Source organism: Etheostoma spectabile, chromosome 11, assembly GCF_008692095.1.
Source record: "Etheostoma spectabile isolate EspeVRDwgs_2016 chromosome 11, UIUC_Espe_1.0, whole genome shotgun sequence".
In the NCBI taxonomy this organism is placed as follows: Eukaryota; Metazoa; Chordata; class Actinopteri; order Perciformes; family Percidae; genus Etheostoma; species Etheostoma spectabile.
In genome coordinates, this window is record NC_045743.1 from 9,620,444 (window position 1) to 9,648,374 (window position 27,931).

Below are 27,931 nucleotides of genomic sequence, written 5' to 3' on the forward strand. Positions count from 1 at the left end.
TTTTTTGTGTGTTTCATATTTAGACCCCCCACTCCCCTTTCATGTGTGTGGTGGGTATTTTTTATGATTATTACAAAATAACTTTGATTTGAGATGCTCAAATATGAATACTGATCAGGCAAATAGTTTGGAGCAATTATTAACATTTAAATCTGTATCTCCACCTTGCCTATACTCGCATTCTGAAATGTCCTGTTGTTGCCGCAGTCTGTTTGAATGTACTGCTGAATTGTAAATATTAATTGAGAACTTCTACAAAACTAATACATGTATTTTCATGCTGCAGTATGTTCTCACCTATTAATGGCAGTTATTGGAAATATACAGTTTAAAAAAAACAACAATCCTCTTGCATTTATTAAACAACTCTCTCAGACATTTCATCTTAAATATCACAATTATAAAGTACACCCCGAGGATATTTATCAGAGTTTAAACCAGTGGCACCTGCAGCGTGTTAGGTGATTCTTGCAGGTCCTTACTTAACCTCAGACACCTCCGGTGTTCATGGAAAGAAACTGACAGTTTTGTTTATTTCTGATAGGATGGCACTTGTGATGCAAGCAATCAAAGCTGTTGCTTGATGTGAATCTCTGAGCCAAATTTCACGACAGATGCAGACCCTCCTGTTTTCATCCCCCTATTTACTCAGTGTCACACATGCTTACGCTTTTATAAGTAACTGTAAATAATAACAAGAAGTTGTGTGAAGGAAACTACAGTAAATAATTACATCCTCCGATAGACCTTTATTTGCTATGTTTAGATGTGTTATGCTGACAATGGAATTGGCTACAGTCAGTGCACCCTCTTTGTTTAATGCAGTCAAATAGATAAACAGAAGAAATCACATTTCCAAAGTAATTTTATCATTTCTAAATTGTACTTATATATGTTTGAAATAATCTGCTTTACAAGTCCCTACTTATTTTTTGCATAGTAACTGCACCACATAAATCAAATTTGGTTTCTAGAAATTCCGTTTGTTTGCTGTTATAACCAATATAACATACAGCATTTTCTTGATTCATTGTTAGGTTACTTAATGTGTCTGTGTCAAGCAATTTAGCTAATCTAAATGTTCTGTCCATAATGTGAACAGTGTACCACTATTAGATCGCTAAAATTGACAGCATGAAAACCATTATTAAAGGAAAGCGGTACACGGCAGGACAGACACTTATATACAGTATGTGCACTCATGATGAGAATTAAAGCCAGCTCCTGAATACCTTGATCTGACTCTGTGTAAACACCCCCTGGGATGTCTACAACGCTGCTTGTAAATTGATGAAATATTAATCTTTACAGATGGATCTTTTTGTCAGTAAAGACAAGAAATCCCAATCAGCCCCTTGACTATATTTCAATGAGATCAGTGCAGGACTGTCATCTTTAAGCATATATGATAAGTGGTGTCTTTTCCATTTTTGTTCAAATAAAAAGTGAGGGAGTCCCCAATGGAGTAAGACGCCATCAGAAGGGACACCAAAACTCCAGTCTTTCTTCTAAGTATATCATGTCTCCTCCCTCTCTACTGTCTCTTTCTCTCTATGTCTCCGTCTCATCTATCCCCATCTCTGTTGTTTCCCTGATGCCAGCTTTGCTGTGTTTTCTTTGTGTGTTTTTCTCTATGCTGACAATTCTTGCAGTGATCTAAGTTGGACTGCATTAGAAAGTGGAGGCAGCTGTCTGTTGCTATACTGAGGGACGTGTTTGCTCTACTGCAGAGATGAAGGACCATGAATCCTTGACATCCTCCCTTTCTCTCCCCCTCCTCCTAGTCCTCCTCCTCCTCCTCCTCCTCCTCCTCCTCCTACCATCTCATTTAGACACAGTGACTGTCTGCTCAGACTTGTTTTTTTTTACTCTGACTGACAGCATATGGCATGGACATTTTCTAAAATGCATGTGCCTACCATTGGCTCATTGTACTTACCCTTCATAGGTTTCCTAGCTACAGGCCTGTCGTGGTCTTTGTTCCTCTAATTCAAGCAGAAATGCTTACAGTTTAATCCAGTCAAACAGATTATTGTGGATAAAACAGCACAGGTTGCATATACAAGATACATAACCAAGTGGATATGTAGGCCTATTATATCACTGCAGCCCACAATATAAATCGCTCCATTCATTTATATACTTATATATTTTATAATTTTAATGTTTTTCTGTTCATCTTTGTATGAGATTGTGTGTGTGTGTTTTGTATTTGCCTGCCTGTTTTTCTTTGTGCATGTTTTTTTCTTTCCAAAACCAGATTGAGTATGCATTGTGCCTTGTTCTCGTTTTTTAAAGAAACTAATATTTCACACCTACATCTTATGATGTTTTCTTATGACCCATACAATAATGCACGATGTGCCTACAGAGCTTACGGTTCACTAAATGAATGATTAACAGAAACACGTTCATGAGTCATGTTGTAAGGCTGATTTATTTAGGCCATATATGCCAGGCACATTAGTTACATTGTGCATGGCATTTGTTGCTTAGTTCAAATGCCTTGCTCTCCTCATTTCCAACACATTGAAACAGAGGCTTTGTTTCATCTCCTTCACATGAAGTGTCTGTGCACTCATAAGGAGACGAGGCAGCTCCGCGCCTGTTGGGGATTGGCTAGAATAGACAATCCCCAGGTGTACTAAACTAGGTTTAGCACTAAGGCTTTTAATCTGGACTTGTAGGAGATTCATGTGCATTCATAGATTTGCCACTGTAATTATCATACCCCCAGTGGCAGCCAGAGAGACGTTTGCCTAAATCACTGATGTCCTCATTACACTGTTTACATTTTAATTAGAGGTGCTAAATTCTTGTTTTTTTAGTGGCCAAATTGGAGGTTTTCCTATCCATAGTTCAGCAAAGATAGACTAAGCTTAGAGCGTTGCCTGTCTGTAGGCCTTGCAGTAGTGTGTGCATCTCACATTAAAGAGAATTTTCCACAGTGCTTGTGTGGTTAATGAAACATTCTTTACATCCCCTTAAAATATTTACTAGTGTAGGATTGTAGCTGAGAGCAATATTTGTAGGTTTATGAAAGTCTGAATAGCGTGGCAGTCAACAGTTCAGGGTCGATATTCTGAACATGTTATTTATCCTTAAGAATGAATGTATATAAATCATATTTACATTATGACTATATCTGCTTCAATATCTTTAAATTATTGCCTTGTGACAGATTATTTATTGTGACTCTCAGGCAGTGAATACCCAGCCCTCATGGACTATGATCAACAAAATCTACAATTCCACGACTTTTGAAAATGGCACTTTAGGCTGTCATTATGTGCCTGAGTACTGTTGCTTATCATTGAATAACCTTGGTGAACAGAGGTGTTTTTTCCTGTCCTTCTTCCAAGGTGTTTTTTTTCATTGCATGCTGTTGGGGAGTTTCGTATTGTGAGAGCAGCAAGCCTTTCACAAGAGGAAAAGAGAAAACTCAATATTTTGCTGTATTAAAATTCCTCTTGTGCCCTTACAAAACAGTGTTTGACTAATCTGGCAATCGAGGCCGCCATTCTATCTAGAATGAACACCCATGCAACAAGAGCACCTTTTAAATACTTTTTCACCACACCACATTTGTCAGCTACATTACTGTAAATCAGATGTTTTTTGTATTTTATTTAACCTCTCAAAGTTCTTAATGTTGACCTTTTCTTGATCAATATAACCACTTAATCATGACAGCGACACCGACAGGCTGTGATCCCCCTGCTTTGATTCAACAAACATGACGGTTGCTGTTAATTTAATAAAATATAAAACACATATGTATTGATCAAAAATACATATACATATGAAATATGAAATATGAAATGTCAACCATTTTATTTGTCATTGTATGACAATACAATAGTGTTAAAATTCATGTATTGAAACACATGCTCTGAATAAAATTTGATGTTTATATTCAAGAGCCTGCTAGGATTTGCTTTGAATATAAACGTTAATCTTTTGACAGTATTTCATTGTCCCATTTATCATATCTCATGCTAATGATCTCAAATTGATATTTGAGACAATTAGCCTAAACGATGATCAGACGAGATGTGAACTATCAGTGTTTTTTTTTTGCAAAGTTTGAGTGCTGACAGGTTGGCATTGTGCCAGGTGCTGGCAGAGAGTGCCTAGGACGGGAGAAGATGGGTTGAGGTCTGCCTGGTGGCGTGGAGAGGCGGAGGGTGAACAGAGGAGAATGGAAAACGGGATAGAGGGATGAGTTTATGCTGCCGTAGAGGTTCAAGGTGTCAGGCTGCAGCAAGGCAGCGGGTGTTCACAGTGACACTGTGACGTGCCCACAGCAGCATGCACAGAAGTAAAGCAGCGTGACTGGATATTTGGGGACAGCCAGTGATATTATGTATTGTCGTTATAGTGCCCATCTTATTAGGGTGTAAAGTGTTGTTTTAGTTAACTGCAAAAAACACAAAATTTGTGGTACCTGTTGGGGATCGAGGTAAACCTGTGACTGATTAGCTGCTCAGAAATAAATATGAAACAATAAGAAAATGTTACTGGTAGATTATTGCAAATGGGCAATTTCAAGTTACTTGTTTTTCTCCCAACAACTTCTCACAAGTCTGACATGCAGGGTGTAAGTGAATCACTAGAAGTCTACTTGCCTGCATGGCTTATGGCCTATTTGCCAGTCCCTCTTAGAGTCCACATGGAATTAGATTAATTTAAATCAGAAAAATAAGAGTGCAAATCAAATGAGTGCTCAAGAGTTGAGCATCATCACTGAGCTTTATGAGGGCTGACACTTCTTTTTTGTTCATTATCAGGAAATCACCTCAGGGAGTAGTGTTGACTTTGCATGGTCTAAAATAGATGTTACAGTGGACTGCCACACGCTCGCTCGCTTCAACTCAAAGTATCTGGGGAGGCAAGATGGAAATACCAAACCAAGGTTTTGCTGAGAAAAACTGAACGTAGTACAAACTCCCACTTTAGCAAAGAAAATCAAGCCATTTGTCCAGTTGCACTGTCAATGATGTGCACTAAGCAAAGCCTGTGTGTTGTGTTTACAAAAATAGGATTCCAGTGTGCAATCTAGTATCTATAAATAATACGATTTTAGCTGGTTGTTGCAGCAAGTTCAGTTTGGCCACAGATCATTTCTTTCCTTGGGTGATATAAAAACTAAAAGTATATTTTGACCCTGATTTAAAGCAAAATGTATTAACATTATGTCATTGTTGGCATTAATAGGCCTGCACACGGTTTATATCAGCATTTCTATACTGTACAGAACAATAGTAGATTCATTTACTTGGAGCGTGATGTTTCTGCAGTCCAAACCCTGACTGCATCGCCTCTCCCACATCTTTAAATGGATCCCATGAGTCTTCAGCTCTGTTGTTTCCATTATTCATTTCTAAACTTCCATGTAGCATGGAGAGGCTAGAGGGGTGAAAAATAATTTTGTGTCTGAAAAAATTGATGTAGAGCAAAGTCACTGCTTTATGCAAAGTGTGCCATGCCTGGGGAGCATGTGAGCTGACGTACTGTAGAAGGAGTGAGTGCTTGGGCGAGGGACCGACTGTATGTGTGTGCGCGCCTGCCTATGTGTGTCTGCGTGTTCCTGTCAGTCTGTCAGTTAGGCCTAATGTGGCTCCCTAGAGGTACCTGGGGGAGACCCATCTAGCACCCAGTCAGCCTCTGCTGGCGGCCAAGTGGTGACAACGGGTTCCCACAGAGAGAGGAAGTGTCATAGTATGTATGTAAACTAGTGACAGATGACTGGAGACATGTGGCCTGTAGACACTGGGCCTGAAAGTAAAGCAGTTTTGCCTTTTTGTCTTCTTTCCTCTCTTCCCACTTGAGACTTCAGAAAGAGAGTATCAGGCCCCACAACAGCATGGAATACATTGACAACAAGTCAAAGATATGAATAAAAAGGATGCAAATCATTGTGTAAAGGTTTTGTTTGCCTTTGATAGGTTGTAGCAAATAAGTGAGGAGTTTTAGTTTGCAGAGCTTCAGGCAGCTTTTTTAGGTCACAGGTCATGTGGGTCAGTGTTACACTCCCTGCAGCCTCACTTCAACCCTCGGTCTGGAAATAGAACATGCAACGTCACCCAGCCAGGAGGGAGGTAGATTCCAGACCTCAGTGGCCATCGGCTGCACATGTGGAATCTGTTTGTGTACTTGACCCCAAATGTTTGAAACTCAGAATGTTCCCAGTAGGATATTGTTATTTCATGCATACGCAAATTAGCAAGTCTGTACGAATTGCCTTGTACGTACAAAGTGAACCAGTATACTCAGACTCTTCACTATCGGCTGTTCATCAAGGGATCTCACACTAGCCAGAGGCATATTTATTTATCAGTATGCACATAACCCGTAAGAGAGGAAAAAACATAACAAACTGTGAAGTAGTTGTTTTTTTAATGCATATTTAAGACATCAGGCCATTTGCCTTCTTTCCTCTTTTAAGCATTTTTTGTAATGGATCGATAGCTGGCACATGGAAGATAGACATTAAACCAGTGTGAAGAATCAAGCGAGTTTGTTTTAAAGACTTCCTACTATTGTATGGAGCACTTCAACTATTACTATTTTTGTCACAAAAAGCAGTTAGAAGGCTTTTTTAGCTCAGCTTGCCTTTAAAAAAAAACTCTGGTCGATTCCAATATGTAGCTCTGTTTGTAAATTTGGAGTGCTGTCAGTGGAGAGAGAAAAATGAAAACAAGCGGTGCTGCCTACACCGTGTTATTCTCTTGCTAGCATTAGCACCCAACAGCCTTAAACAGGGCAAGTTTTAAATGTGTTTTTAGCCTCTTACAATGTTCAAAATGTCATTGGAAGTGCCTACCCATGTGCAGTGATTCCTTCCGAGTGAACAGAGTGAATCTGACGGCAGTAGATGTGAAAGAAATATAAATAAAAGTTCAGCTCTGTTTAGTTTCGGTGTTGATACTACAAGGAGTGCAGAGATACAAACATATTTTCAAAAATAACCATGTGCTTTTTTTTTTTAAACTAAGTGCTGTAGTACAACTAGCAAGAGACAAGTTATAATTGAGGTAAGTTTGGAGACACTACCTTATTTCATCATTAAATTGATAGCCTACATATTTTTGTTTTATCTGTTTTCTGTGTTGTAGTTTGTAGACGGCCCCAAAGCACTCTAACTGTGGTCTCAACACCGGGACGATACACAGCTGAATTAGCACAACTTTCATGCATTTATTTCACATCTACAACAGTCAGATTTACTGTGTTCACTCGGAAGGAATCACTTCACACGAGTATTCACTTTTAATGGCATTTAAACATGTTAAGAGGCTAAAAACATGTTTAAAACTTGCCCCGTTTAAGCCATGTGGGTGCTGACACTAGCAGGAGGATAGCACGTTGTAGACTGCAACGATTGTTTTCATATTTCTCTCTACTGACAGCCTTCCAAATTTAAAAAGAGCATAGCTACGTTTTGGAATCGACCGGAATTCTCCTTTAACATAATGCAATAAGTGTTTTAGATATTATAACATGTGAATTAGATGTTGCAGTTGTTGTAGTAGCTGGTAGTGGTTTCACTCTGTGAAATGGCCTTACATCAAATTTAGGTTTTGCAAAAAGGTTTGCAGAAAGAACTGACAATGAAACATGGCTTAATAAAACAATAATACATATAACATGAACACACACCAACATTGCTTATTATTTCATTCACACTAGTATTACCTGGAAAGACAGACAAGGAGTCAATTACTCTATAGGGTACAGTGAAAGATCACCAATCGAAAAAAGGTAAATTTAAAAGACCTTTTCCTTTGTAAATTTTGCACTTTTTTTAAGCACTTTAATGCAGCAACTAGAAGATTTGAATTCAAACTCATGCAGTCAAGTTTGACATTTGGAGTTCTTTTAATTTATTTGATAGTTTTATTTTTTGTCGTGGCACAGTGGTAAAGGATTTATGGTAACAATAACTTTATAATGCTGGCAACATAGCTTGAATGCAAAATTGCAGATATTTTTTTCATCATGGTTACCATAACAGAGAAAGAGATGAACAGTGATTCTAAAATTTAGATGCTATAGCATTAAACATTTGATCAGTATTTGCCAATAACTGTAGAGTACAGTATGACTGCAGTATTGTGCATAGTAACATATGAGCATTCGTGAGTTGTGATAGTGAACACCTGCCCTTTTTCCTTATAGTGATCATTTGAGAGAAAGCTTCATGTCCAAGCGACACCTCCTGGCCCCGCTTTCTATCCAGGGAAGTAAAATCTATCAGCGCTGATGAGTTCATGCTCCATCAAATATATCCGTGCCAAACCATTTATTGTGAGCTCCAATACTGCTATTGTGCTATTCTCTAGTCCATGTGGTGCAAAGAGCCAAATCACATGTGAGTAATGGGTGACCCTAGGTTGTATATATTGATGAGTGGGATTTGTTTCTTAATAGAATTGTGTCTAATTAATTTGCTTTTAATTGGTTGAACTCTGTGCATGCAAATGCAGCACAATGTAGAACAATCATTTCTTTAAACTGCGTATTGAGGTCGACTTAATGAAATGTGGGAAACACGTGTTGTGTCTGTTTATTCTAATTTCTGTTTTGTGTTGTGAATTTCACTTATTTCCAACTTACCTGAGGAATGGATTTACAACACCAGAAATGTATCAGTTAAATAAAGAGAAGGTAGAAATATTTGAAGTATACCTCTCAATTTCTATTAATTAACTCATTTGATTTTCCCAATTTCTTTGAGCCTCATGTTAACCTTTTTCTTTCCTTTATTTCATAATCTGTTAAGGAATAATTTCCATTGAAAAGCCCTTCTTGCTTTTTTGTCTCATTTCTGTCAAATTCCCAAAGTCTTTGAATACTTTCACTATCTCATCCACTTGCCTCACAATGCCTCTGCCATTTATACAAATTTCACTACTGAAACAAACCCAGTGTTGCCCTGATAAAACATGAATACTGATATGTTGTGTAATAGTTTAAGATATAGTTATGCAAAAGAGTAATATTTGTAAACTAGAATGGCATTCGGAGAGTGCAGAACTCCGCCAAGGCATCCACTACCTCACAATGTTAATGCAGTGTGAATTTTCCCAAATGTAAACTCATCCGACACCACATGAATGTAGCACAAAACCCCTATCTTGAAATGTTAACAAAAGTGAAATATAATTTGTGTATCCACCCTTAAATTCAAGTCTGCTCCATATGTAAAGGTTCTTCCTTGGCCATGTGCCGCCCTTCTACCAAGTTTCATAAAAATCTGGCTTGTAGTTTTTCCGTAATCCTGCTGACGGATCAAAAAACAAACAAACCGAACTGGAATCATAACCTTCTTGGCAGATGTAATACTTCATATTTTTGTTATGTTTAAGTTCCAGTGTAGAATATTTAGTTTTGACCAGTAGTGGCCACAAACAACTCCAGCTTTTGCTTGTTTCTTTTTTAGAAAAATAAATTAAACAGATGGTTCATGTTTGATTTTGGCTAAAAAAGAAAAGAAAACATAGACTGCAGTTTTATTAAAACATGTTTCACTAAAATGCTTTTTGAATGCTAAAATGATTTTTTAAAAACCTTTAAAGGTCCCATGAATTTATTCAAGTCTTATTCTGCTATTACCACATGAATAATACATGCAAAAATGCATTTACATTTAACTGTTATAATATTGCCACACCCTCAACATCCTGTAAATTGGATATACAAATTTATGAAATAATAAATAATGAAACAAGAGCATAGAGCCACCCTATTTCATAATATAACACCCGGAAGTTTGGCAAAAGTAACATGAGTTTAGATGTTAGGTTGGAAAAGGATGTTTGGTCTTAGTTTTACTTTTAAAATACATTTCCCACCATTCCAGCAATCTTTTTTACCTTTTTCATATTTAACCACAGAAGAAAGATCTTATCTCAAAGTGTATTTCATGGGAACTCTATGTGATAACATTCTTTGCATCAACTTCTAGCAAAACTTGTAACAATTACTTTCACAAGTATCCCAATGATAAGATTATACTGTACACATTGAAAGTAAACACTGCAGCTTCTCTCAGTATATCTTTTTATTAGTCAATAAGGGATTTTCTCTCTCCACATTATACCAAATAAGCTTTGACTTAATTCTAGTTGTGTGTTTTTATATATTACATTCTTAAATTATTGCTGAATACTGGAGCATACTTTTTTCTCATTATAAACGCCTTCTGCCCCATTACAAACACATGTGGTGTGAACAGATTTTTTTCAAAATTAAAGACACCCACTGTATATTGGTTGGGTATTGGGTATAAAAGGCTGCACATAACATCTAAAATGAAACGTTAGAAAACAGGAGCATCACAGATGCAAAGAAGCAGTTACATAATATATTATGAATGTGTTCTTCTCATTTCAAACCTATTTCCTAAAAAAATTACGTTCTCATACAACTAAAATGCATTCTCAATCATGTTTTGAGGCAAATTCATTTTTTGCCTTTTCCTTACACGGTCACGGTTTTTAAAACACATAATAATTTCTGTGAATTGAAACAAAACTACTTGGATATATTTTGAAAGACCATGGTTTGTGTTAAAATAATAATTTTGCGTTTGTTACGGATGTAAGTTAAAATAAGTCAACATTGACTTTTGGTTTCAGATGGACACAGACAGGAGTCTTATAGTCAGGGTGATAGTCAGCCGGTAGTTACCCGACCTCCTATCCAGAATTTAAAAGAAGCATATTTGTGATTGGTCAAAAACGAAATCTGGGAAAAACTATGTTTCCCTCCAAATGTTATTGAGAATGCAGTTTAGTTGTATGGGAATGTAATTTTTAGGAGACAGGGCTGCTCATGTTATTTTTTTAAAACAACTTCAAGGAAATGTTAAGAACATATCAGGATTCAGAGACTTTTTTTGTCACACTTTATGATTGCAATATTTTTGTCACATACATGAAACAAAGTAATATTACATTCCTTGTAAAACCAAACTTACGTTTAAAAGCAAAGGCTGTAATTCAGCTTCATGGTGCTGTACTGACCGTGCCACCTTAGCTTTCACAAGCCATTGTTTGCCAGTGGGCGAACCAATCTCCTAGACAGCTCTTTCCTTGTAAAAGTTCCCCTTTATGGTTTCACTACTGCACTTCAGTAACTTTATTACAGTATAGCTGAAAGATTTCTATTTCATATGGACCTAAGATTGCTTCAGTTGTCTCATTTCACCTTTTGTCTGGCCTGTGTTGGAGAAGTGACCTTCTTTGAAACTTGGAGTCGATACTGCAGAATGCTTCAGAATGCTTCGACAAAAACCTGGCAGTGGTTACAGGCAAACATCCTTTTTCTGTTCACTTTGGTATTCAATTATAGTTCAATTCAAACTTTGAATCACTTTAATTTGTAGGAAATAATGAATAGAACAACAGATGGCCCTGGCTTTCTTTGTGAATGCAAAAACAGATTTCGTTTTGTAACTCCACAAGTGCTTTGCATTAATTTCTGTATAACTGTGTGGAATGATTTTAGGCTAATTCAAACAAATTCAACCCTTCCAGTAGTTTTTTTCAGTTGGTACTGTTTGGTTCTGTGTGATGGTTCTGTCAAAGAATAGTATTTTTATTGCACATATTGTTAATTGTATTATTGTTTACAATCTAAGCACATTCAGTGTGCCGTCTATTTGTATTTTATAATAATGCTTAAACGTTGTATATCAACCGGCAGTTCTTTGTTAGCTTCCGACTAAACAGCAGCAGTTTCTCTGTGAAATGTTGAAGTAATACCACTGGATGTGTAGCTATCTACAAAACATACACTTTCACTTTAAGATCACACTGTGAAGAATGAGATTTATTGTACAATGCAATTTCCTTCCTATTTTAACCTGGTTAACATGGCTGTAAAGTCTAATGGTTGGAAGTGTAATCACAGTTGTGAATCGGACCAGTGAACAAGGTAATCTGTTAATTTCCAATGGGGCTTGGCCTGTTGGTTTGTAGCTCAGATGACTGTCTCTTTGTGCCATTAAACTGCTGCCTCACAGTATAAATCAAGATGTGCTAAATGTGATAAGAAATCCCAATAATCCTCCAAATTCTTTTCCTGTTTTTTTATTTTTTTTCATCCCACTGGCCTGTGCCTCTTTGATTTGAGTCTTCCTTGGGGTAACAGGACTTGGGGGAATGAAGATGTTAGTGAGTAGCTTTTGGTCAATGAGCCTCATGTAGCAAGGTCATAATCTGCCTCTCTTCTCTTTTGAAGTGTGTAAGTGATCCCTTGAGAGGCAGAGTAGCCAATTTCATGGAGGCTCGCGAAAACCACTGCCTCTACTGTACATACAGTTTCACCATGTGCTTGAATTCAACGACTGTGTTCTTTTAACTAACAAGCCATTTGAGTATATCAGTATTATGCACCACAGTACAGAATGAAGCCTATCTTCTATAATTGTCTTACTTTTATAATTATTCCACTTGTGAGTGGAGAGCTGTTAGTTTAGCATGTGTGTGAATTTAGTTATACTTAGGGTAGTGATAGAAGATGTAGCCTCGAGTCGGTTTACTCGAGAGTCGAATGATTTAATTAGTATCATTGAGAGAGAGGAATCATCAACTTCAAAATTCATGGTAACACAAAGAAAAAAAAGAGAAATACATGTTCCCCTTAAGCCAATAGAGTTTATAATTAGCTCAGCCCCAAAACCCATGGTACTTGAGAATATACAGTATATGTAACAAAAAACGTATTAATAATTCCTCTGACCTGAAGTAAAGTGGAACCATTTGGACTTGCCATTAAAGCTTCAGTAGGTAACTTTTGTAAAAATGTATTTTTTACATATTTGTTAAAACTGTCACTATGTCCTGACAGTAGAATATGAGACAGATAATCTGTGAAAAAAATCAAGCTCCTGTGGCTCCTCTCTGTCCTCTTACTGCCACTAGCAGAAATACACCGCTCCCGGTCAGAAACAGCCAATCAGAGCAAGGAGGACTGTCTTAGCAGTGTCAATCACTCTCGTGTACGCGCCGCTCATACCCCTCCCCCGCACAGCGCGTGCCGTGTTCAAGCTCAAGATTGCCAGTGTGCTGCAGTTGTGCTAATCGCGGAGAATAACTTTTCAGGAAAACTGCCAATTTCTCGAGTGACACCTGCTCAGAAAACAAAGACGGGCAAACAGAAGAAGACCGATGACAAAAAGCGAGCTTAAGAATTAAACCGAGCCCGAAATAAAGCGAGGGTCAACATCGAAGCGGCTTTTCAGAGGTGGAGGAAGCTATGCCTCCTAGAAGGATTCAACACGGATTCAGAGCTAGCGTTAGCCACATTTCTGCTTGACATGTAAGTATCCCTGCTTGATTTATTTCATTTTTTAAGAACTACACAACTAAGATATCGATGGTTACAGTACACTTTCAGTACACTGGTGATAGCGCAAATCTCAGTTTACTCTGTAGCTTGTTGCTAAGTCTAACAGTTAGCTTGTTAGCTTGTGGCACAGCAGGAATGTTGTAGCAGGTGAAGATTAACTTTACTTGCTAACTCCTTCACCCTCCGTATAAGCAATATTGTTTCGATACCTACAATTAGTAAGCCAAAAGTGTTTTTTTGTCAATCACAACAAATGTAGCTATGGTTAAACAACTTTAATTGTGCGCTGTCCCTGTCGAAGTTTGGCAATGCAGAATTCTACTTTTGATTATTTTTAAACACGTTTTTCTTCCCCCTCAGGATGTAATTTGCAATCAAATGTCTGACACAAATTCTTTGTGCTCCTTCAACAGGTCAGACATGGCCCCAGACACAGAGGCACGTGAAGGAATCGTCTTCAGTCCAAATCAAAATGTTCAGTATTTCCTTGTGCAGGAGTACTTTTCTGAAAAAGCTGATTTATTTTACCCATATGCAAAATAAACCAAAGACATATTTCTAAGATGTTATTCCTTGGCTTATTGAGCTTTCTCACTGATTCATCACTCCTACTGAAAGTTTAGATCCAAAGGTAATTCCGTAATGTATTGTGTAAAGTGCTACTTTTTGTTGTCACAAATGAGCGATTACATAAAAAATCATTTTAAACCCTTTCATTGAAAAAATTTACAAAACTTTAATAGAAATATTTTAAATAAGCAATTTTTTATATAAGCTATACCCTACTCAGAGTAAATCCCCTGTATTGTCCATGAGGATGTGGAAAGCATCGGTGGCCCTGCTTACTAGCCTGCGCGTTCACGGCAGGCCCCGCTGTGGGGGAGGAGCTGTGGAGGGGGGGCTGTAGCGCAGCAGAGAGCAAGGGGAGGGACCTGTAAGGTGTGCTCGTTCAAATTTTTAGGCTAAGTCCACGTTTTCTCAGAACTCCCTACTGCAGCTTTAATGTCATAAAAGTTATTAGACAAGTTTGACAACAGCAAAAACAGTACCAAAGTGATTAACGGACTCCTTTATGTTTACGACAGGTGTTACGTCTTGGTTTTGACAGTGTCATGGCAGTCTTATGCACGCCCTTTTAAAATAATGTTTAAGCAAAAGATCAAATATAACAACAAAACATAAAGGATCTTTTGTGTATTCTTTTGTGTCTTCATTACTTTGTTATTCTGTTTATGTTGCTTAGCCCCAAGCCCATTTGTTTAAACACACATTTCTCAAACAGAAATTAAAATAGTGGTTATGTTGGGAACCAATTACAGCTGCTGACTAATACACATTTGGTGCTTTAGTGAGTACTAGTATAGTGCCCGTTCAAAATGTGCTTGTTTGGAACGGTCGATTTCTTGGCCTGTGGTTTTGCTACTTATAGCTTTCTCCAGAACCATTGTACCCCAAAACAACTTAAAGATGGACCCCAAAGCACTTAATATGCCTGTCTACTTCAGAGGTTAACATTGTACATTTTACCTGACAGAGAGTGTTGCAGATTCAGATTTTACTCACTATAACACAATTAAAATGGAGTGAAGGAATCACAAACAATTGCGTCACGGACTCAGGGCAGTGTGCTATTCGCCACCCATCTGGCCCGTTATGAGAGCCATTCAGCAGAAATCTGAATTAATAAACCACCATAACCGGACCGAGTACATAGACGGCCTCACATTGGACTCACAAAGACTAAGTGAGGTGGCTCTGGAGTGTGCATTGCTTTAAAGAGAAAGAGAGAGAAAGTTGGAAGGCAATGATAATAAAGAGTTTTTGTTTAAATACATTTTAGTATTGTCTTTTTGACAACAAAACATGTTGATACAGTCATCATTTAATGACGGCAGTGCTGAACTTGTCTTGTCATTATTTTCATTAAGAAATTTAACACTTCAGCAGAGGTGTTCATTTCCAAATAGGCTTATGGGCTTGACGGTTAACGTTGAAGTAGGCATTTGATTCACGGGGTATTTGGCCAACAGTAATGTTATTAGTGTTATAAGTTAGCAGCACACTTAAACAACCTAACCAAAGCTCAGTCGGAAGAAATCTGCTCTTTGCCCGGTCAGCAGCTCCGAGATAGTTTGGCAGTGCCTGAACGCTGCGGAGGAAGCTCCAAGATTAAGTTATGTTCTGCGGTCTGTTTAGAAGTGGTGAATTTACAGCTCACAGAAACTTAATACGATATAGTGTCTGGCTTTTGTTTGAAATCTAGTGTCGCAAAATGCCTTTTTATTGAGTTTCCTCTTAGCAAAATGCTCCTTGTGAATTTAAGCTGGGTTTTATTGTGAAGGGTAGACACAGAAGAGCCAACGTTATGGTTGGTATATCCAGTAGTCATATAACAGTCATGTAACGTCGGAAGCAGCAAAAATTGTTAAGCAGTCAAAGCCAGTCAACCTCCACCCTCTGCTGTACAGAGCATCGTCAACAGCCTGCTTGCTTCTTACTGCGTGCTGCGTCCGTGAGCAACGTCTCATGCAAAGAATTTATTTTATTTTTTTACTTCTTCAACCTTTATTGTGCGGCCATTCACAGTTTATGGATAACCAATATCCAATGCTGTCCAAACTGCTCCAAATCCCCAAACTGGGTAAGTTCATTGGGTACCCATAAAAACCAAGTGTGAAGTAGATTCACACATCATGAGATATTTTAAAGACAGACGCACACAAGCACACACACACACACACACACACACACACACACATAAATATACATACAGAGATTCCCTGATTTATTAGAAAGATTTCAGCAGCAGGATGGTGTATGTAGTACTAACTCCAAATTAACTACAGTGCACATGTTCATGGTAATTAAGGAACATGTCAACATCAACTTCAGGAGTTTGTGTTCGTCTGCTCTCATCCTCACTCCACAGTATCTTTTTTATCATCACTTTTATTACAAAACCATCCACACAGTACTCACTCATGTGTTTCATTCTACCTCTAACAGCGGACTACTTTAACAGTGATTTAAAATCCAAAGTGGGCCAATTTGTACTGCTGCAAGAGTAAATTTACTGTAGCTGCAGATAAAACGGGTATTAAAATGTTTTATACTTTTATTCTGAGGTGAAACCATGTGGCATTGATTGTCTTCCTGGCATACAGTTTGGTTGCATCTATATAGAGAGGGATCCTTCTCAATTCTCATTTAATAAATTGGGATGCGGTCAACACTAGTCCAAACACACCTATTGTTGGTTTGTCCCAAGGGCTTAGCAATGTGGCAAAAAAATGTGATCCCATTATATTTTCCGATTTTGATCGATATCAAGGAAAATTACTGCAGTTGGTGACATTTCTAATTGAATCTAAAGTATGAAAAGAGGCTATCAGTGGTGGTTGATTTTTAATGACTAGTTAAATCTAGAATATAACTTGAATGCAGGCTCAGTAATGGTGATCAGAAGTAGTGATAGTTGTGATAACTAGTCAGAATGTTCAGTAGAAGGGAATTAAACCGGACATTCTACAATAAGAGATATTCGATGATGAAGCTCAACATTGCAAACTGTACTTTTGACCAGGTGTTGGCTCCAGATACTGCCCCCTTCATCAGACAAAGTGTATAGATTGCCTCATTAATGTTATGTGAACACAGCCTCCTTCTTTCATTCCTTTAACCAGCTTCATGAAAAGGTTGACGTGGCAATATTGGCGCTTATCCAAAAATGTGTTGATATCCAAGTCATCGATCATGTTTAAAAGAGTGTTTTCCTTTTTTTCTTTTGGGCATGCGTCCTTACCACAGCCTTGTAAACTGTTGGCTGGCTGGTTTGTGTATAAAAACCATAGCAATGCATAGACCATAAGCCGTAAAACAGGCAAGAGGCTGTAAACTGGTCGTAAACTGCAGTAAAAACCCAGAGTGAGACACATATTCCGAATGCGCTGTGTACATGTCTAAAGAATGCGCCTAAAACCTGAATAATACCAGAATATCCAACATCTTAATAAGTGTTTCAGACATTTAGGATAGCAGTTTTAAATGCCCAACCTGTGTTTAATAAATTGAAGTGATTACAGCTCTGTCACAATGGACTGTCCAACTCACTTTACTTCCTGTACGATCCTAATTACAAAGAGGGGTCCTGTCACATAAATAAACATACTGTATGTCCATGCTTGCACAGTCATTTTCAACCTTTTGTAGTCAGATTAGTATACAATCCACTGGGATCGGTGGACTTTGATACCGTTAAGATGTGTAGTAATATGCTGCCAGGGGTTGTCAGACTGTGAAATGTATAGCCAGTAGCCCTGGAAAAGACAGTGACTGAAGGCATATCTTTTCTAAATGAGGGGTTAAATGGCACCCTGCCGTCTAAAGATTGGAATTGCTGCCACATGGAGCCCTAAATGAGTTTAAATAGTCTTAACTTGATATGTGAGATGAATGAGACTCTGCAGCCATACCAATTCACATTGTGCAAGAATGTTTTGCCCCACCCCTACTTAGAATACCTCCAGTCAATTTGAATATGAATATGAGCTTGTTTTTATTTATAAACTTAATTACTGTCTGCCTGCAATATTTGCGCGCTTGTCAAGTAGAGTGGTCTGTGTGTGTAGAATAAAAGCAAAAGCTCCAATAATTATGTTTACGTCCAGCGATGAAAATCCCAGGGTTATAATGATCAGTAATTATAAATACTTTTCAGGATGTCTACTGCCTCAACTGGGACTATTATATGGTTTGAAGTGCTGAGTTTGTGCAGCTTAATTATGACATTGTACATGACTAAATGTACTAGTCTGCTTCAGCTCTGCAAAACACTTCCAGTGCATAATCACGCTCAAGTCTGACTTTAAAGAGCTCATTACAGTTAGTTTTCTAAAGAGCGGCTTATTAAACACAGTTACCTAATAAGCATCTTTGGTGGTGCAAATTGGTAAAAATGGTAATGAGTCTGATTAGGCCACGTTTCAATTACAACGGTTTTCACTTCCCTCCCCCTCTTCCTCAACCCTCCCACCTCCCCCTCCCCCAAACCAAAAAGACGATGGAAGTCCAGGTCTTTATGCTTGGAAATCCTCCTGGAAGGCATTTTGCTCTCTCTCTCTTCTCTCTCTCTTCTCTCCCCCCCCCCCCCCCCTCTCTCTTTCCCTTTTCTCTCACGCACACAGAAAGAGGAAAAGAAAACCGCTCTGCCACCTCTGTGCTTCCTTTCAGCAGCACAGTAATGAATAGAGAGTTGTGCAAGCGGCGGTCCAATTTACGCACTGGGAAATTGGATGGACAGAATGGAGGCCCACTCTTGTTTGCTTAAAAACAGCCTAGGCTACCAGATTAATAGTTCCCAAAAAGGTCAGCATCTCTGTTTCATTGACGATGACCACTCAACCAGAAATTAAACACCGTAGCATAAAGCCATGGCACCCCATGTCAGATGCATTTCGCCTTGACCTGGTCTTCTTCAAGGAGCGTGAGATCATCTTTAAAGTGTATGATAAATAACATAAATTCTCACTTTTAATCACAGTCATGATTCCATTGATGTTTGTGCTGTTAAGACAAATATGTTTTTTTCTGAAATTCAGCAGGGTGATAATTTTAAATATGATTACCAATAAGATAGACACAGATGAATCCAAAAATTTGATAAATGACACACCAAAGAATTATTTAATTATATGTTACCACTGTGTTAAATTTACGATAGGGGACTGTTGAGATCTAAAAATTGACAAACACAATAGTCCAACAAAGGTTGTATTTGTTAGTGGCTGATCTGTGGAATTTGAGCTGCAGCCCCGAGGCTATCTGAAAACATTCCGCTAATGGAGCGCTCTGTAATTATACCATTTCAAAGAAAGACAAAGGAACCTGTGGATGTTATATTTCAATTCCCAGGCAGGTGGAATAAAGGACAACCGTTTTACCGTAATGCCAAAGTGCCAGATCATTATGCTAATGCACTGCTCGTGTGTACATGTGGGTGCACTCGTGTCTATTTATGTGTTAGTGTTCATGTGCATATTTGTGTTTGGGTGCATTTACTATCTACTCCAGACCTTTATCCAAACCAAACTATTTAAAGTCTGATTCCTGCTAAAATACTATGCTTCAATCATATCTTATTAAGAGAAAACTGGTTGATTCACTGAATCCTTTTACACATAAAAATGTTTTGTACATAGTATGTAATACAAAAAAAATAATATTTTTTTATTTAACATGAATAAAAATGTGTAGGTTCCTTTGTTAATAGAATTAACTTGTTTAGCCTGTTAAATAGAAAATGCCTTGACAAATCTAAATCTCAGGTTTGAGTTACTTGTTACTAGCCTGTTTTTAGCAGTGGGCAGTAGACAATCATCTTGGATGGTTTTCATTTTATAAAATACCTGTTTAAAGATCTAAAGTACACTTTGAGTGTAGCACTCCTTTGATTGTCGAAAGTGGCACATTGTTAAGAGAGGATTAACAGTAATAGAAGAATCTCACTCAATAGGCTGTGTGCAATTTTCTCATTGACAAAATGTGTCTTGAGTGTTAATGAACTCTACTGAAGGATTTTACAAAAAACATGATCCAGCTACTTACACTGCACTGTCAGTAAATGCTGGGAATGGCTGAGAGTTTTTGGTAGACAATGCAGCGCTAGTTGCTCTAGCCCTAATACTGTTTTGTATGTTTCGATAGGAATATTTTTCCAGCATTAATGTGGATAAAACACACACTTTGTAACAGGTATTTTAATGTGTTAATAACAAGAGGAACAGGCTGCGCTGGGGAAGAAAATTACATGTAAAAATCAAATTTTTGCATTGCAACCACCTACAAACCTTAATTTAATTTGACTGTAGTGGATAACTAATACTTAAATGGATGTAGATGCATATGGAAATAAAGCAGTAGTTAGGGAGACTTCTGCTATTCTCAAAGTTGTCATTCATGTATGTTATTCAATTCATACACATTTCAAGTAAAAATGGGTTTAGATTTAAATAAAATACATTTAGTAATTTTTGTAATTGTTGTTATCTTTGCCACTGTTATAATACAGGTTATTGTCATATTCTATTTTCTGTAGGTTTCTCTTCCCTCCTGGGCTTTCCTTAGTCTTTTTTTTCCCTAATCATTAGCTTGGGTGATTGACAACCATGTGACTGAAACCTTGTAAATTAACACAATTACTGCAGCATCATCCTGCTAATTAGCTCCTGGTGTCTATGTGGCGGGTGGGCAAATAGCTGGAAGGGAATCAGAAGGGAATCCGCAGACAAACACTGCATTTGTAATCTGTCTCCGGACAGTGGCTGTTTGTTGCCTAAATCCTGTGATATGGACTTAACCTACTGAAGTATAAAGTATAGCACTGCAGAGCCTGATTAGCAAAAGCATGGACCATTGTAGCAGGGAGGGTTTGGTTAAATGCGTCTCTCATATCCCCTTGTAGCTTTTAGTCAGATTAGTGTGTATGTAAGATTTGTGAGGATCTACACGTTAGCTCTTAATTGTTTTGAGCTATAACCTCAATAATGTACATTCTTTGGGGTTATAGTCTCTGATAATCCCAAACAGAGTAAAAAGATTATAGCATGTGTAAAAACTTTTATTTTAGGATTTGACTTGATTTTTTATGTCATTCAAACCCTCAAGGCCATGTTGAGAGGCTGAGAGATGCTGCTGAGAAAAAGACAAGTGAAGCATGTTTTTTTTTCCTTTCTTCATTCTGGACCAGGAAGCAGTTGGCAGACTGGATCTGGATGTAATTCATGCTGGGCTGAGGGGTTTGTGTGATGAAAGCAACAGAGCACTGCCAGGGAAGATTGCTTTGCTGCTCTCCTCCAAACAGATTTGAAACTGTCTCAGATGAGAGTTGGATTATAGACTGACCCGCAGTGTCTGTGTCATTCTGCTCTGTGTTGGGTGGATTATACCATGCTAACCAGGTGTTGAGTCATATATCCTCATACTGACCATGATGTGTGTTCTGTTAATGGTGTCTATTTATCAAATGAAAGACATTTGGACATTAGGTGCAAGTTGTACTTTAAATATTTTCTGGAAGATAACGCCTTTTTCTTCTTTGTTTCCTAATTATGTCAGAATAGCCTCATGCTTTGTTTTTGGAATTTCCCACCTTTTTCCACCCAAACAATTAAAAGTAATTCATACAGTATGGACTTTTTCCACGGTGCTTGACTTATACTATTTGATTAATATGATTTGAACATGTTATAATATTTTTTAAAATGATTATTGCCAATGATTTAATGCTTACTTTGACATATTTCTTCCTTATGGGGAATATCTAGGTCTAAAGATGCAGTGGACCCCAGAGCACACACAATGGGCAGAGCAACACTTTGACATCTCATCCACTACCCGCTCGCCAGCACACAAAGTGGAGGCTTACCGGGGGCACTTACAGCGAACATACCAGTATGCATGGGCAAACGATGACATCTCTGCACTGACTGCCTCCAATCTGCTAAAGAAATATGCAGAAAAGTACTCTGGCATCCTAGAGGGCCCAAATGAGAGAGCCCTGCTGTGTTCCTACTCTGATAGCACCACTGGACTCATGAATGGACGAAAGTCAGAGAATGAGTCCTGGCAGGAGGGGATTTACCCAATGAACTGTGTTCCAGATGTTATATCTGTGAGCAAAGCTGGAATGACAGCTGCCCTACCCCCTACAGATGTGTCGGCTAGCATAGGCAGCTCCCCAGAGGTGGCCAGCAGCTTGTCTGAGCCTAGCTATTCCAGCAGTAACTGTGGAAGCCACACAGCCACTACGCTCCACTCGGGCCTCCCCTCTCAGGAATATACTGCCAGCTACAACGGCTCCTACCTGCATTCTAGCTACAGCAGCCAGAGTACCCCAGCCCTCCCCTCCCCACACCCCTCTCCTTTACACAGTGCTGGGCTTTTACAACCTCCACCCCCACCTCCTCCCCCTACCTTAGTGCCGAGCTACAACGCCGGGTCTCCAAACCTTCCCAACTACAATTATCCTCCAACAGGGTATCCTTCTCAGAATGCTGTTGGCCCTGGTTATAGCCCTGGGGGAGCACCCCCTCCTTCTGCTTATCTCCCGTCCGGTATTGCAGCTCCTACACCAATCCCTCCATCCACACTGCCCGGCTACACCTACCAGTCCCATAACCATACACCTATTGCACCAACACCTTTGAATGGCAGCACATCCAACTCATTAAAACGAAAAGCTTTCTACATGAGTGGGCATGGAGATATGGACTCTAGCTATGCAATTTCACCTACAACCAACAGCGCTCTTCTCAGAGTCCTATGTACAGAATAACGGACAGTGTCTCAGACAGGGGCAATGGCTTTGAGAGAAATGCTGAGGCATCGTCTTTAGCGTTTAAGCCAACTAAACAGCCAATGTCTTCTGATCAACACAGAAAATTTATAATACACTCTGGCAGAGCACTGACTCCTCCATCCTATGGATCAACCAAAAGCTCTGTTGGTGATCTCAGAACTGGTGAGCCCTACAACAAGTTTGGATCTCCAATCATGAGCGAGCGAACTGAAGAGCACAGACAACACCTCTCTCACTCCCTTACTGGGCCTGACATTGGTACAGCTACCTCGTCCATCCATGCTGCGGAGGAACAACTGAAGAACAGTGACTCCAACCTGGTGGAGTTGGTGACCACAGAAATCCTTCAGCAGGGCCCTCCAGTGGACTGGAGTGACATCGCGGGTCTGGATATGGCCAAAGCAACCATCAAAGAGGAGGTACTTTGGCCCATTTTAAGGCCAGATATGTTTAGTGGACTTGCCACATTACCTCGGAGCCTCCTTTTATTTGGACCTCAGGGAACTGGTAGAACACTGCTAGCCCAGAGTATGGCCAGCCAACTGGGGGCTGCCTTCTTGCGACTCAGCAGCTCAGCTCTGGTGACCAAGTGGCTAGGGGAAGGGGACAAGATCATCCAAGCTTCTTTCCTGGTGGCCCGATGTCGCCAGCCAGCAGTAGTGTTCATCAGAGAGGTGGATCTGCTGCTGTCAGCCCAGCTCAGTGAGGAGAGTCCAGTGAATCGCCTCAAGGCTGAGCTTCTCATGCAGCTTGACAGTGTTCTGACCTCTGCTGAGGACCATGTCCTCGTGGTCTGCTCCACCAATAAGCCCGAAGAGATCCCAGAGTCCCTACGGAGGTACTTTGCCAAGCGGGTGCTCATCCCCTTGCCTGATGGGACAGCACGACACCAGATAATCAGCCAACTGCTCTCACAGCACAACTACTGTCTAAGTGACAAAGAAATGTCACTACTGGTTCAGAGGACAGAGGGCTTTTCTGGACTGGACGTGGCTCAGCTGTGTCAAGAGGCGGTGGTAGGTCCTCTCCATGGCATTCCTGGAACTGACCTGTCAACCCTCCACCCCACTCAGATGAGACCGGTTTCCTACGAAGACTTTGACAATGTGTTTTGCAAATTCCAGCCCAGCATATCACAAAAAGAACTTGACATGTACACTGAGTGGAATAAAATGTTTGGTTGTAGTCAATGAAAGAGGCTAATCAAACACAATTTTTTTACACTCAGTAGTTGAATACAAATCAGTGTTTGGCATTCAGTGAACAAGAAAAATAAACAGGATTGGCATGAACATAATATATACAGCAAAGGAATTGTCCTTGAAGGCTTTAGACAGAAAATGACATCATCCACCATTGGTAAAAGTTAATTAAAAGCTTTATGTGGCTGACGCCATGTGCTCACTAAAACTCAAATAACTTGGAAGAAGATGCCCCCCATTTTTGGATATACATACATATATATATATATATACATAAATATATATACACACTATTCTGCTGATCTTGAGATTTAGTTGCTATTAAGTGCCTGAGGTGGTGCTGTTTAAGTTTTGTTTTTCTTTTTGCCTCACAATCTTCATTGGTGACGTGCTAATATAAAAAAAGCTTTAAAATGAGATTAAAAACTTGCTTTCTTTTTTCCTTTAGTGTTCTACAGCTTTGTCTGTTTTGTGTTCTCTGTGAACAGTTGTGGTTAATTTGAGCGAAATTAAATACATTGGCTTCACTTCAGTTGGGCTTCATTAACTTACACAGGTTTTATGTGTGTGTAAATCCTTTATTAACAAACACTTACATACTTTTTTTGTGGGAACAATACAATTTGTTTTCTAACAAACCCAATGCTAATTTGGTTCCTGTACTAGCCGCACCATTATAGTTGACATTACAAAACAAGTGTTTTACAATGTGACTTCAGTCTAAACAATACATTACTATGTAACTGCTGGTAAAATATTGTTTCGGTAGTAAATATAAAACTCAACAATTCTTTTGATTTTCTATATTTGAAAACTCAGGAAAGTTTTGAAATGTACAGTTCTTCATAAGCTTGTGTCAAAGCACTACAAACTAGAAGAACATTGGGTTTGCATTTTAAATCCCATCATCAAACCATAAAGCTTTATGATACCTCAAGACACTCAAAACTAAATGAGAACGTTCCTACAATGAATGTATGTGAGAAATGCTGGTTTATTTACAAGACAAAAAGAGTAATTTGTTTACTTTAGCTTTTGGTGATGCAGAACTGAGAGAAATTCGAAAGGTGCAGACAACCATCTTGGGGTTGGGGAAGACAGCTGCCCCAAGCTATTTCTTTCCATCCTGCTGCTGTTTTATCATTAATGAAACCTAAGGATTATGTATAGCCTAAGTTCCTTTCTACCTCAGTTTTTTAGTTATCTCTGATAGACAAATACATGAGAGCAGCAAATTGTCAATACCTATTCTGCTTATTTGTTGAGTAAACCTTTTGTGAGAACACCAAACTGTATTTTGTTATGTGCAACATCTATTAGCTTTACATTTTGATAACTCCCAAGAAAAACATGATGCACTTAAAGGGGAATACCACTGAATATCAGGTTTGGGATTCACTATGCCTTTGCCTTAGGACAAATTGGTCTGTATTAGCTAACAGCGGATGTTGATGCAATTGCTTGTTTGGCCCCTGAATATTTGATGTCAAAAAGAAAATCTAAATGTGACGGCATTTACAGTGATGTTTGGTACACATTCTTTGACTTGAAAAAATGACATTATTGAAATATATAGTTTACAGAAGAATTAGTTTGTCTGTCTTAGGCCATAACTGTAACATTCATGAATTGAGTGGCATTCCTTTTTAAGAACATGTCTAGAAGGCTAGTCTCACTGTACACAAAACTGTTATTTTTACTTTGCGTTACATTACATTACATTTAAACTGTTGTGTTTACAGTGCTATTAATCACTATTAACCAGTACATTTCCATAGAGTGTTTTTGGCAATGAAAGAGCAGGACTGACAGCTGAATTGGCAACTTAACATGTTATTGAATGTATTACCTCCTCTGAGCAGTATGGAAAGCAAAGCACTCGCACATTGAAAAAGGCCACTGAAGTAGAAACCACTGTATGTGTAGGTGTATGATACTGCAGAGGAGCTAAAGGACCTTTTACTTTTTTCAAAGTAGGTTCCTTCATGTTTGTTTTCTATTGCACATGTTTTACCTGTTATTTTTTTTACAAGACAGTGTGCATAGTAATTGCTGCCACCTGGTTTGGTATTATTAACTCTTCCAAAACTGTATTAGGATGTATACAGAGCATCCAGACAATAGCAGAGAAACTACGTAGCAGCAGAGAAAGCTAGCAAGCTTGTCAACAACAATAATATCTTGTTGTAGTTTCACATTACCTGTGTTATATATTTATAAATATGTACTCCAGTCATAAGATGATTGACAGTTTCCTTTGAATGCACACAAGGTACAGTCATTAGTAAAAACATAAATGCAACCCCTCACAATTTAATTAACTCAGAAATGGGATCATTTCATTTGTTAAATTTGAAACATTCAACATATAATCATAGGCTGTACAAAAGAAGAGGAATTTTGAAGGCTGTAAGTTGGCATTTTGGATGTCACTATCTTGGTTTTTTGGAGCTAGAAGTGACCATATTTGGACGAGAGGGTGAAGCTAAGTTATTAGCCGGCATTAGCTAGCTAGCTTGGTTAGCAAGGGGCATCTGTAATTTAGGTTAACTCCGATATTAATTGGTAATTAATTTTGGCTAGCAAAAAACAGGATTAAAACAAAATGTACTTAAATGTCTTTTAGTACAACACCTCACACCACATCTAGGGGGGCCATAGTCCAATTTGGTTTACACAAGAAAGTGTCCAACAAAGTTGTTCTGGAAGCTTTAAGCATGAAAAGTATGTGGTTACACAAGAAACTTAGACCAATATTAAAAGGCCAATTACATTTCTGATATTTGTTACTGCACTTTGAGGTGTTTATTGGTTGAAAACTTCCTTGAAGCCAAAGTAAAACGGCTTTCTTTTGACTATGAGGATTTGTTTGAAGAAGTTGTGAATGTCAGTGACTTTAATGCCACAGTGTGAGCTGTGAATATTTGAAATTGCAGATTTTATAGTACTCTCACTGGGCATTGTTAAGTTGCTGTATCACAGTATGTCAAATATTTTTAAGAGATATGTGAGTTTTGTAAAACATATAAAGTTTTTCAGTTTTATCCTGTTTGAGTTTATTCACCAATAGAACTAGAAACATGACTAATTTGTTTGTCTTGAAAAATTGCAACATAGATAGCTATTAGCAGAAAACACTGGAATATAATTGTTTCTCCATGATTTTAGTAAGTAATTATAGTCATTGCAAGGTTTTTGACAAGAAGGTGATAAGAAGCCCTAAGTGCCATTAACAAGCTCAGACTTCACAAGTTTAAGAGGGCAATTGTTCATGAGAAATGTATGTTAAAAAGGGGAAATGGTCCACTCAAATTAAGCACTACTTGTAATCACTCCGTCAACAACTGAAATCATGTCAGTCACATATTTGCTTATTTTTTTGTGCAATAGAGCACGGTGTAACACAAGGCACATTGATAATAAGTTATATTGGTGAGTTTTTAATGTGCATTACAGCTAGAGAGTAAAACATCACACAGACAGACCTGATATAAGGAAAACAAATGACAGATATTTAGATAGGGTGTATATTTCACATGCTTTAGATGTTATCATTAAAAAAGTTATTTGTTATTGAGAATGATGTGATAAAAGGGCCAACAGTCACAACCAACCCATGAGCTGAACCTATGATAAGCACACCGAGTCTCACAGGGATGCCAACTTAGCCACTTGAATCACTTTTTTTTCCCCAACGACTGTCACTATCTCTGTAATTACATTGTGTTGAGAACTGCTTAAGATTTTGATTCCATCCTTATGTAGTTTTATATATGGTATTCTTTATAACCATTTCTACCTCATTGCTACATATTGTACATGTAGTACTTATGTCCTGTCATTTTGAATGTCATGCATTTATGGATAAAAAAAGTTAAAACTAAAAAAAAAGAAGAAAAGAAATAAAAGCTTGCCCTTGAATCAGAGCAGTCTACCTCACAAAGACTGTTGTTACACTGTCAAAGACAAGCTGCAGAAAAAATGAGGCATCTTGAGGGCAAAGATGAAGTCAACC

At 38.4% G+C, this 27,931-nt stretch overlaps 1 protein-coding gene and 1 long non-coding RNA gene across 2 annotated transcripts in view; both read left to right on the plus strand.

Annotated features, from left to right (window-relative positions):
- The window catches only part of fign (fidgetin), a 29,386-nt gene extending 2,133 nt beyond the window's left edge, over positions 1-27,253 (plus strand). The window contains 2 exon segments of the mRNA XM_032529956.1: positions 21,681-22,634; positions 22,637-27,253. Coding sequence (XP_032385847.1) covers positions 21,681-22,634; positions 22,637-23,907 — 2,225 coding nt within the window. The 3' untranslated portion in view covers positions 23,908-27,253.
- LOC116698162 (uncharacterized) lies at positions 5,125-15,694 on the plus strand. The gene is made up of 3 exons (XR_004334137.1): positions 5,125-5,136; positions 10,669-10,673; positions 15,521-15,694. It is a non-coding gene; the product is annotated as an uncharacterized LOC116698162 (long non-coding RNA).
- Positions 27,254-27,931: the final 678 nt, after the last annotated feature.